The 12,408-nt window shown below is 39.8% G+C and overlaps 1 protein-coding gene across 12 annotated transcripts in view; it reads right to left on the bottom strand.

The window, feature by feature from the left end:
- baz2bb (bromodomain adjacent to zinc finger domain, 2Bb) overlaps window positions 1-12,408 on the bottom strand; it is a 58,148-nt gene that overhangs the window by 21,741 nt on the left and 23,999 nt on the right. For 4 of the 12 annotated variants that reach the window (XM_085136273.1, XM_085136277.1, XM_085136282.1 and 1 more), the window contains exons 1-10: window positions 8,564-8,746; window positions 5,348-5,530; window positions 5,045-5,176; window positions 4,588-4,763; window positions 4,237-4,431; window positions 3,209-3,874; window positions 2,449-2,510; window positions 1,925-2,370; window positions 1,442-1,732; window positions 947-1,007 (exon numbers count right to left, since the gene is read on the bottom strand). In XM_085136273.1, the coding sequence (XP_084992399.1) occupies window positions 947-1,007; window positions 1,442-1,732; window positions 1,925-2,370; window positions 2,449-2,510; window positions 3,209-3,874; window positions 4,237-4,431; window positions 4,588-4,763; window positions 5,045-5,176; window positions 5,348-5,530; window positions 8,564-8,720 (2,369 nt within the window). In that variant the 5' untranslated portion in view covers window positions 8,721-8,746. Of the gene's footprint in view, window positions 1-946; window positions 1,008-1,441; window positions 1,733-1,924; window positions 2,371-2,448; window positions 2,511-3,208; window positions 3,875-4,236; window positions 4,432-4,587; window positions 4,764-5,044; window positions 5,177-5,347; window positions 5,531-8,563; window positions 8,747-10,958; window positions 11,109-12,408 lie in introns of those variants that run through there. The other 8 variants (XM_085136283.1, XM_085136276.1, XM_085136278.1 and 5 more) reach the window with 5 other exon arrangements.

The raw sequence follows: 12,408 nt of genomic DNA, 5'->3' as shown, positions 1-12,408 counted from the left end.
AACAAAAAGACACCAAGTAAAACATAGTTAATATAGAATTGATGCTCACAGTGTAGTCTGTGGCCTTGTTGTTCACCAGAGTGTAAATAAATGGTCACTGGCTAGCCCAGCAGTTCCCATGAGCTCCACTGGACTACAGCTTACAGAAAACACATGTAGGATTGTATCCCAGACAGCAAAACTAGGCTGAAATATAGCTTTGCGGCCTCTGCTTCCTGTGAACCTGGTAATGAAAAACATCCCTACAAGATGAAAGGCTGTCCTCGTTCAAGCCTGCAGAATTTGTGGGCAGGGAGCTGCTAATGTTGCATGTCTGTTTTGAGGCTGGATGCAATTAAACCCCAACTGCTGTCCAACTGACAGGCCTCATTTAATTTCCATCCCACTATGATGTATTACTCACAAAGTCCCCAAAGGAGAGAAGGTATATTTTTGTGGTCTGCTTCTATTTGGACATTGATGAAGATGTCACCGCATTCAAATCTGGAAGGGTTTTTTTGAGTACCAGCTGCAGTCTTTACCCCATGATTACCACTTTAATCTCCAGTGTGTCTTGTTTACACAAGTCAGCAAAATCTTAAAAGCGAATTAGACAAATAACATGGTAAAGGAGAGAATGATTTGTTAGAAGAATAAATATGTCATTAATTTAGGTTTAACTGAAAACTCTAATATTTAACCGATGTGGCAGACCTGCAAATATAACTGCACTGTCTGTTGGTGCCCATACTGTGCGTTTTAAGCTGCTCCACCAAGAAAAAGTTAGCTGCAGCTGATGTGCGAAAGGTCACTTTTCAGCCATCAGTGAGCTGACATTTTACTTTAACACCTACAGCCTAAACACCAACACTACAGCAAATATGACACTGAGAACAAATTGGGCATGGTCAGAATATCAAACCTTTATCTGGCTCTTTTGATACAAAGTGCAGGCTCAATCTCTCACCCAAACTCAAGAGGCAATCGCAGAACTCTCTCATCCGTAACCCTCCTCCTCCTCCCCGATCCTAGAAAATAGGAGAAATGACTCAGCGCTTTTCTCGCCTTCTGAGGGACCTGAGCAGACCCGCAAACCCGCCATCCGTTAAAATATAAATCCTGCTTCAAGGAGACATATTTGATGCCTGTTGTGGCTAACGGTTTTCAGTATTAAACTACAGTCCCCATGTGGGTATCGATACGCAACACCACACAAAACAGCATTTTAATGTTTTGTAGGAGGGTGCAAACCTCACAGATGCCCCAGTGGTTCAGCAGTACAAGTAGCATATGCAGTATTGAGTAAAATACGCTAATAATATCTTTACTTTACAAGTTTGTTGACAAGATCATTAATTATATTTTACTTCAAAATGCGTCATCTCTCACTGAAGCCTGAATTGTAGCTGAGTTTTATATCAAATTGATATTTCATCTGGATTATGGATTTATTATTTATTACCTGGCTGCGAAGCAAATGTGAAGGGTGGTGATGGTGCACTTTGTTTGCCCATTGCTCCGGTGCTGGTGGTGGGGCTGAAAAAACTACTATGTAGACTTGGAGGTTTGGTAATCTGGATGTTGAGCAGGGAGGGGGTGGCTGAGAGGCTCGAGGAGGACTTTTGAGTAGACAATGAGGTTTGAGCTACTTTCAGAGGACTTCTTTCTGCATCGCTATCTGCTTCAGTCTCAACAGACTCCTTGACATCATCCTCAAAGGCATCAGAGTCGCTCCCCAGGATGCTCTCTGACTCTGTGGGGGATTCCAGTGTGCCACATACAGAGAGAGATAAATTATTACCTAATTAAGAGTCCACACACATTCAAACCACACTGAGCACAGCTAATTTCCAGGACCTACCTCATATTTCACAGCTTCTATCAGCAATAAAGTATGATCATGTTATTCTTTATTTAATTAAAAGACAGGTCTAATTAATCTAACCTGAAAAACTGCTCCCAGAATCTTCATCCTCATCATCATCGTAATCGTCCCCTAAAGAGTCGTCTGAGTTTTTGCTGCTGTGGATATCAGGCTCACTGCCTCTGACCAAATCTACAGGCAGACAGGATGTGTTGGTTCTGGTGAGGCTCTTTCCCGAATGCACCGTCTTGGTAGTTTTCCTTGATCTGGGTTCCGATGAAGCAGAAGTCTTAAGTGGGGAGGCGGAGCTGTCCAACATTTCCTTGGCGCCAGTGCTCAAGTTGATAGGCATGGAGCAGGGAGGACTGGTGGCTGCTAAGAGAGGCTTGCTGTTGGGGGTGCTGCTCTCGATGCGGGGCTTAGTGATAAGGGCCAGAGGGGCATCCTGAACTGCACCGTTGATCGCTCCGTTAGGATAAAGGTTCAGGAACATGTTGCTACTGCTGATGTGGAAAGAAAACAGCTCACTGATACGACTATAATTCAGGTGGTGTCAGCAACAGTGAAGTGGACGCTTAATTGTGATTTTCTGTTTTTGTTTTTACCAGCTTTGGCTCTTTGGTCGCTGAGAGAAAACTTGCTTCACAGAATCCGTGGAATTGAGGGGCTTTATAAATAAAAAAATAAAAAGGAACACACACAAAAAGGAGGAAATAATTACACCAACTGTCACTCATATTACACTGCTGTGGGCTGTAAATTAAGGAATTTAAGGTGTAATAAGTGACAGTAACAATGAAGAGATGGCTTGAGCCTGTCAGAAACAATGAAGAAACCCGGGCGGCTATGGGAAAAATATTTTCAAATTGTTTGGCTTACAGCCATCATGAGACATTAGCTGTCATCTTCTATTTGTTGCCATTGTCAAAATCTGGCAATCAAAAGCATGCATTTAATGTACAGCCATCATCCGAATTAAAACCCCTCTTGTTACAGATTGCTACATTTCCCTCCTTCTTAGGATAGTGACAATAACAGAGTCCTGCAAAAGAGGCCAGTTTCTCTCTCTTGATAATAAACAGCCCAAAGCATAACAGAGCTAATTGCTTGTCAGTTTTGTGAAGTATTCCCACAAGAGCTAAACACACTGTCACTTCTAGTGATGTAGTGGTCAGATGCTCACCAAGTATGATAAAAGCCCAGATAAAGGCGCCTGTTGTGAAAGAACAAAATCATTTCATGACAGAAACCATGGTGGCTGATAAACAAATAAAAACAGGATTATGTGTGCGTGGATGCGGAGGAGGAAACGCTTTAGACTTCATTGCTGTCATTTATTTCATGTGCTTCGATACTGTAACTCACCTGTTTCGATTTAGAAGTGTGTAAGAGTAACAGGCTTTGATCTGGGAAGTTTCCACTGCTGTCCTTCGTGTTATTGATGGGATGTCTGTGTTTGTTAGAGGGCATCAAAAATTTGGTCATATGGGACTCTCCTTTTGAGGCCAGCAGTGTTTGTGGTTTGGGTAAAGATGATGGGTAAGGAGGTTTGGGTGAACAAAGAGGTTTCAGTGGGGAACACTGAGAGAGGGACTTTTTAGTGGAGCAGAGGGCAAGAGGTTTAGGAGAAGAGGAGACAGAAGCATGCTTTGGCGAGGATGAAGGATGGAAGCGCTTTGCTGATGTTAAAGTGGCCAAATGCTTTGATGAGTTGGAGAAGAAGATGGGGCTGGGAGAAGATCTAAAAGGCAGAGGACAAGCCGCTCTCTGGGATTGTGGTAAGGGACTGTTGCTAACTGCCAGTCCTGTGGCCTGTATGACACTGGTGTGCTGCTGGCATTCCTCTTCTGAAGTCCTGGGCCTCTGGAGAAACAGTGCTGCAGACTGAAGCAGGCCAGCAGGACTGGAATAAGACTGGGGGTGATAAAAGGAAGTCAAACGAACATTGTTACAATGTCCGTCTTGAGTTGAGCTGCCATCAACTGTGCAAGGTCTCTTCTTTTTACTCTCGGGAGTGTTGTGTGTCAGCCGCTGAGTAGGAGGATGAGGCAAACAGAGAAGACAGAATGTCATTTCAGCTCCTACTGAGAGAGCCTCATGGTGGCAGCTCTGTCAGCTAGCACAAAGCCTAGTTTGACACCCACCAAAGAGGCTGCTATTGACAAACCAACTACCATCTAATCAACAGAAAGCATTTTTTATTTTTTAAATACAAATGAACCTTTATTTGTTCTTACCCTAGAAACAAACTGAAGCAAGCTTTTTCACATTAATCAACTATTAGACTAAAAGGAAAATATTTTGAGAACGTTTTCAGCAAAAACTGATCTTAACGGATTTTCAGAGCTTAGCTAAACACACTGTTTACAGAGCAGTTCAAGAGACACACTTACTTTGACTTTCGGCTTAGCTGGACTCTGTTTTTCATAACTGGACTCTTCACTGTTGCTGCTCTGATCATCATCATCTTCCTCTTCCATATCGTCAGGGTCGCTGCTGCTTTCCTCAACATCGCTGGAGCTTTCTGACTGAGACTCTGATTGGCTGCCACTCATGCTCGATGTCTCTAGTGGTCTTTTGTTGGGTTTCTTAATGGTAATAATACAAAGTCAACATTTTTTTCATTAGGTTATAGAGGAGGGACTAAGCAATAAACTTTTAATAGATGAAAACACTAAAGTGAGTTTGCATGGAGTGGAATACACCGCTATCAAAGGCTCTTAAGTGTTTGACCAAATATTAACCTTTTGGTTTGCTTTCTCAACGGCTTTCTGGTGTAGCTGGCCCGGCTCATGACTGTTGGTTTGAGGTGTCTCCTTCTTTCCCTTTGCTAGTAATGAACTAGTGTTCATAGCAGGAGCGTTCCCAGCAGGAGAGGAAGCACTCCTGCCATTCACTGTTCCATTAACACCTAAAGAAACTGGCATTACACATTTATTTTAGTGGACACTTATAAGAACAAGTAATATGACTCATATTACTATCAACATGTTAAGAGGACAATTAAAAGGAACAAGAAAAGTATATGAGGTTAACGACCACACAGTAATTGCACTTAACAAGGCAAGTTTGATATTAAAAGCAGTATGTAATTTGTGCATACGCTTTCCTTGTTAATCACTTTTAATTTACACGTCCTTTTTATTGCCTAATAGGGCACAAAAGTAAGACTAGGGAATAATTTCGCAAGAGATCTTTTACCTGAAGGCCGTGACTGGAAATCAACAGGATCGTGGCTCTTGAAGGTTGATAAAACAAAGGGATGCAGGCCTAAAAGAGGGGGGAAGAAGGCTGCAGCTGCTCTGGTTTGTGTCTCAGATGTCCGCCACCAATCTGAGTGCGAGAGAAAGACATTGTACAGTTAGGCATTAATAATCTGTTAGTGAACTAGTGGAGAACTGGATTTAACTTAATAACAGCCCTATTTCACAGTATTCACTAGATTCACATCCATTATCAAAATGAGAAAAATGTGAAATATATAAGTATCTTAAGCATCATTACCTGGAAAAGTACCAAGCTGTGATGGAGCAGCCAAGGCAGACAAACCGAGAAATCCTAGGCCTCCAAACTCAGAGCAGCTTGAACTTGATGCGTTGAGCGCGACAGGAGAGTTGGCTAAATTCAAACCATTGGGGCTGACAGACATATTTACACATTCATCCTCCATTATTCGCAGCGAATGACCTGGAGAGCAAAGTAAACAGTTATAAGAATCACTGAATCTACTGATCACCATCCAGCTTCCTATCAAATCTTTACACGCCTACATGTTGATACAACATATTCCCAATACAGTGACTATATTGTTAAATAAAGAATGTATTATCACACATCACAATGGGCTTCATGATGACATTTAAAAGAAAAATATCCAATAGACACAGATCGTATTAAATAAAAGAAAAAAAATAACTTGAATTTACTTTTGAATTTTAGCCACTGACTTAGTAAAACGAGTGAGTAGAGAGTTAAAATAAAAGGATGACTAATCATCATCTCTGCTTGCGTTGCAACAGACCTAAGCTGGAAAAATCTTAAATCAGAATTAGCCTCTCAGTATTTAGTTAAGTGTAGACTGAAAATAAATAAATAAATAAGAGGACAAAGAACAGAACCTTGTGGTACAATGAATACTGTTGCCTAATAAGTGTTATCAGAGACAGGAGCAAACTTCCATTAATCAAGACAGAAATCTTATTTCTGGATAGTTGAATAACATTTAAAAAAAAAAAAAAACTTTATTCTTTGGTCTTAAGTTTTGGACTTCATATGTCAACAAAGTAACAAAGTGATAAAATATTTCACCAGATTAAAAATGTAAAAAATTACCAAAATAGGGCAATTTTCTTAGATATCAGTATTGAATCAGACACTTGCTCTTCCACTGTTAAATATAATAGGTGGTGCTGAATAAAACAGTTCAGAGATAAGCTCACAAACTTAGGAATGCTCCACTATAATTCTGTTCAAAGGAGTGTTGTCATCGGTGGGCTTGTGATACGTACCTCCCAAAGGGGATGAGAAATCTTTGAAGGAACTCAATTTAGTTAATACTCTTAACAATGATGTGACTACAGAGGTGCGAGTGCGCTTTCAGCATTTACTGCTCAGTGCAAAATAAATTATCTGAGAAATTTCTATGCACGTTGAGTGTACGGATGTAAAAATGAATTATTTATGAGAGTGTCTGTTCTTTATTGTGATAGCATGGTGATAGCATGACACACACGCACAAAAAAACACCAAAGCCACAACTGGTTTTGCGGGCATCTTATCATGAAGGAAAAAATAATTACAAACCAGGATATGTAAATTTGCACATTATTTTGCGGTCACGGGGCATCTGACAGCTTACGCATCACTGTTGCTTAATGCATAATAGCTTTGGCCACAATTAGTATTCAGAGAAACCAAGAGATGTTGGTGGCTGCACGCACAGTGTGAGGCCGACAGACGTGTCAAATCACACAAAATAAACGGGAACTAAAAGTTGTCAAAAGAAATCCACAAGGACACACACAGCTTTTTAACTGTTGACATTCATTAATTCAATGGCCTTTTCATTTCTATCAAAACTATAACATGTTAAAGACTGGAGGAAAGGTGCCTTAAATCCTCGACTGCATTGTGAAATTTGAATTCAGTTCTTCTGGAGAATTTAGCTGGATGGCTCCTTTAAATAAATTTGCATTTATAATTTGTGGACCGTCTGAAAAGTCAGTCAGAATGATGGATATGTTTAAAATTTATATTCATAGCTAGTGAACTGAAGACTGCGGGTTCTGCGTGCAGCACTGCACTATTGAACTTCAACCTCTCTATTATATATTTTTACTCTGTCTGAAATATGAGTAGAATAACTGAATAAATAATTAATTAAGATCTGAGAGTGATCTAATTAAGATCTACGCTCCAGTCTGTAAGCCTTTAACCTTTAATTCAAGGGGATTAACAAAAGTACTGCATTGACAATTTCAGAAATTTTTATACATAGTTGAAATAAAAATAAACATAGATTCACAAGGAATTACACAAACTAACAATTTTAAACATAAGAATTGTTTTCAGTACTTGGATGAAACTCCTTTGCAGTCAATTACTGCCTGATGCCATCTTTTTCCTGCCTTGAAATCTTCTGCCTTTGGCTACCACGATTGTGGATCTCTTAGCCTTCAGTTTTGTCTTCAGTAACCGAAAAGGATCTTCTATTAGATTAATATCGGGTGATTGACTTGGTCATTGAAGAATATTCCATTTATTTGCCTTAAGAAACATTTGCATTGCTTTCGTAGTTTACATTGGGTCCATTTGCCCTGTGAAATGTTGTTCATTCAATTTTGCAGGATCTGACTGGATCTGAGCAGTGAATATAGCCCTGTACATTTCATAATTTATCCTGGTATCAGCAGCCACATCATTAACAAAGATTAGTAATTCTGTTCCACTGGTAGCCAAACATGCCCATGCCATTACATTGCTTCCGTCATGTTAGACCATGTTTTAAGTCTATGCTGTTATGCTTTGGATCAGGAGCAGTTTCTCTCCTTCTCCCTACTTTTTATACTTCCATCTGGTTTCATCTAGCCAAAGTTTTCTTTTCTTGTTGTTAACCAGGACTGGGTAAGGTGTTTTACATATTTTAAGATGTTTATAATTTTGTCTTTCTGTATAAAGAGCGGTTTGTTTCCATGGTTTTTCTTAACCATGGAAATAATTCTGTGATCATGTACTTTAGTTATCTTCTATGGCCTTTTGGTGTTGCTAAGCCAGCAAATGCTTCCTTTCTTTTCTGATCTGGTCACTTGTAAAATTGCTCTCTCTTTGATTTATCTGGTTTATTTTGATCTTCCTGCTTAATGATGGCCTCCTTCACGTGCAGTGACATCTTTTTGGATATGATAAAGAGAGTTTCAGTGAACGTCTACCAAATGCAAAATCGACTCCACATGTTTTATCTCCTTAATTTGTCGTAGAACTGTAAGGGAACAGGCCTCATCTGGCCATGAAACTGTTCTGTAAGGCAACTGTTTTTTTTTTGGTTTTTTTTGTTTTTTTTGTTTTTTTTTTTGTTTTTTTTTTTTTTACACACAGCTAACGCAATACTTTTCCTAAACCACTTGAATGAATGTTGAAAGTCTTACTAACTGTAACCTTGTGCTATTACTTTGAGCACATCTAAGTCTAATGTAAAATTTTCTCTATACTGTCTATACATACCAGAAATGGTGATGGGAGAGCTGACTATAGGACTAGGGGTCGCTCTGGACTTGGTGTGGAGTTTCTGGGGTGGAGCAGGGGATGAGCTGGCTTTAGATGAGGCCATATGAAGGAAGAACGGTTCAGGTGATGAAGCCAGGGGTCTACCAGACTCCATATCTGTCAAACACAATTTAGTCAACATAAGATACAAAAGAAAAACAAAGGAGAAAAACCTACTTATGGCCAACATACCACTGAGACTCTTACAGTGGGGCAAAAAAGTATTTAGTCAGCCACCGATTGTGCAAGTTCCCCCACTTAAAATGATGACAGAGGTCAGTAATTTGCACCAGAGGTACACTTCAACTGTGAGAGACAGAATGTGAAAAAAAAATCCATGAATTCACATGGTAGGATTTGTAAAGAATTTATTCGTAAATCAGGGTGGAAAATAAGTATTTGGTCACCTCAAACAAGGAAAATCCCTGGCTCTCATAGACCTGTAACGTCTTCTGTAAGAAGCTTTTCTGTCCCCCACTCGTTACCTGTATGAATGGCACCTGTTTGACCTCATCATCTGTATAAAAGACACCTGTCCACAGCCTCAACCAGTCAGACTCCAAACTCCGCCATGGCCAAGACCAAAGAGCTTTCGAAGGACACCAGGAAAAGAATTGTAGACCTGCACCAGACTGGGAAGAGTGAATCTACAATAGGCAAGCAGCTTGGTGTGAAAAAATCAACTGTGGGAGCAATCATCAGAAAATGGAAGACATACAAGACCACTGATAATCTCCCTCGATCTGGGGCTCCACGCAAGATCTCATCCCGTGGGGTCAAAATGATCATGAGAACGGTGAGCAAAGATCCCAGAACCACACGGGGGGACCTGGTGAATGACCTGCAGAGAGCTGGGACCAAAGTAACAAAGGTCACCATCAGTAACACACTACAACGGCAGGGAATCAAATCCCGCAGTGCCAGACGTGTTCCGCTGCTGAAGCCAGTGCATGTCCAGGCCTGTCTGAAGTTTGCCAGAGAGCACATGGATGATACAGCAGAGGATTGGGAGAATGTCATGTGGTCAGATGAAACCAAAGTAGAACTTTTTGGTATAAACTCAACTCGTCGTGTTTGGAGGAAGAAGAATACTGAGTTGCATCCCAAGAACACCATACCTACTGTGAAGCATGGGGGTGGAAACATCATGCTATGGGGCTGTTTTTCTGCCAAGGGGACAGGACGACTGATCCGTGTTAAGGACAGAATGAATGGGGCCAAGTATCGTGAGATTTTGAGCCAAAACCTCCTTCCATCAGTGAGAACTTTGAAGATGAAACGAGGCTGGGTCTTCCAACATGACAATGATCCAAAACACACCGCCCGGGCAACAAAGGAGTGGCTCCGTAAGAAGCATTTGAAAGTCCTGGAGTGGCCTAGCCAGTCTCCAGACCTCAACCCCATAGAAAATCTGTTGCGGGAGTTGAAAGTCCGTGTTGCTCGGCGACAGCCCCAAAACATCACTGCTCTTGAGAAGATCTGCATGGAGGAATGGGCCAAAATACCAGCTACTGTGTGTGCAAACCTGGTAAAGACCTATAGTAAACGTTTGACCTCTGCTATTGCCAACAAAGGTTATGTTACAAAGTATTGAGTTGTATTTTTGTTATTGACCAAATACTTATTTTCCACCCTGACTTACGAATAAATTCTTTACAAATCCTACCATGTGAATTCATGGATTTTTTTTTCACATTCTGTCTCTCACAGTTGAAGTGTACCTCTGGTGCAAATTACTGACCTCTGTCATCATTTTAAGTGGGGGAACTTGCACAATCAGTGGCTGACTAAATACTTTTTTGCCCCACTGTATAAGACTGTATAGACAGAATTACCACGTCACCTTAAATAAATTAGAACACTGAACTAAAATTATTACTATATATGTTTGAGAGTTTTGTCCCATGCAATACATTAAAATGGAACATAATTCCTTACATCAGTAAATAATTAGCATTTGCATTCTGATACCTTAACAGTGACGTATCATTAAGTCAAATCTTGGCACATAATCCATTTGCAAGCAGACACAGGCCTAGACTATACTTGTGACAAGTCATTCATATTGAAAAGGTCATCAAAGCTCTTTAATGTGAAACTAGTGCAATATAAACTGTGATCATGAGAGAAAATTGAATTTTTTAGCCTCTTAGGAAACCCATTTTCAGTTTCCCTTCTATAACCTTTACATCAAGTCCATACAGATGAATAAAAGAGTGGTAAAGTAATCTCTACAGTTTTCTCTCATGACCCATAGACTTTTGTTACCCCCCCTCCCTGCCTATCATCCAAATCACACCACAGAGATTCACAAAGAGCATGGATTTTCCATTAAAATCTTTTTAATACATACTTGCATATTGTGTTTTACAGCCAGCCTTTGTTACGGTATTTTACATTACACCAACGATTTCTCCCTGGTGGTTCTCAGGCGCATCTGATTAATTTGAGGAGACAAAGCGACCCTCTGAATATCAAGTATCATCCGTCACCAGGAACAGCACTGATGAGAGATAAATGACAAGAAAGCTTCAGCCATGCTTCATTGGAAAGGACGACGCTCGCTACAATGGCTGGCTGCGAGTTTGTGTAGAACAAAGGTGCTTCCATATTTATAAAGCATTATTAGGGGGGAATAAACATTTACTTTGACCTCGCTACATTATACTTTTCCCTTCATTCTATGATGTTTAGTATGCTAATGAAAACAATTCTCTCCATCAATTACCTATGAATCGCTTGTTTAAGTAAAATATAAAATTCAACATCATAGTTGATTCTGAGCAGTTTTACTATAAATACTCAACAGTAGATTTTAATTACTTTGTTTCTTCACGTTACTGCAACATGCTGCAGATACTGTTTGTTACTAGGAATTTTTGTAGTGCAGAATTAACCTGTGTTTTCCCTCAATACAGCAGCGAGTACAATATTCTGTTTGTTTTTTTAATGACATACCTTTAAAATCCATACAGTGAATTTGAAAGTGTGAGTGCCAGAGATGACACGCAGTACCAAAAATGGATAGATAAATAAAAACACCAAGTTCCATGGATGCAGATAATTTCAATTGGTTCACTAACTAAATGCAAATAGCAAAGAAAACATAAAATCAAACATAAAACATATATATGCATATATAAATTACATAAATATATTAAAGCATTTACTTCATGTACTCCTTATTTACATGTTACTTTTGCACAACAGATGGCTGCTGCTAACAAATATAAATCAGTAACAGTCAACAGCATGGATCAGCAGTAATCTAACTGCAGAGACAGTGTCGTTTTCAGCTAATGGAAGGCACACTCTAGAGACAAAAAAGGTAACCAACAACCTGAACACCATTTAACCAGAGACAGAGCTGGACAAAACAGAGGAGCTCTACATTTTCTTTACCCATCTATGAAGAATGTGGAATGAGTATGTAAAAGAAAAGAAAACATTTCTGGTCCCCTTCTAATTAGCATCAGCTCACAATGTTAAATCCATCTTCTAAGACATTAACGTGCCATCCTTTGCTTCAGTTAATACATTTCTTGTGAATGTTTGTTTTTGGGGGTTTTTTTTTAACATGGGGTATAGGGAAATGTAAAAGCCAAGAGTGATTGAAACCTTCAGAGTGGCTGAAATTAGTAGAGAATAAATTAAAGCCAGTTATGTGAAGCTTTTCTTAGCCTACCCCAAGTATATGTACACACATAAAATGTGGAGATGCTGTGCAGACCTTTATGTGAGAATGTCAGCAGTCACTGTAGGTACATAACAAGTGCAGTGGTACACCCACAGATCAGTTGGAA

This window comes from Neolamprologus multifasciatus, chromosome 16 (genome assembly GCF_963576455.1).
Source record: "Neolamprologus multifasciatus chromosome 16, fNeoMul1.2, whole genome shotgun sequence".
Classification (NCBI taxonomy): domain Eukaryota; kingdom Metazoa; phylum Chordata; class Actinopteri; order Cichliformes; family Cichlidae; genus Neolamprologus; species Neolamprologus multifasciatus.
This window is presented reverse-complemented; position numbering and strand designations above follow the sequence as displayed.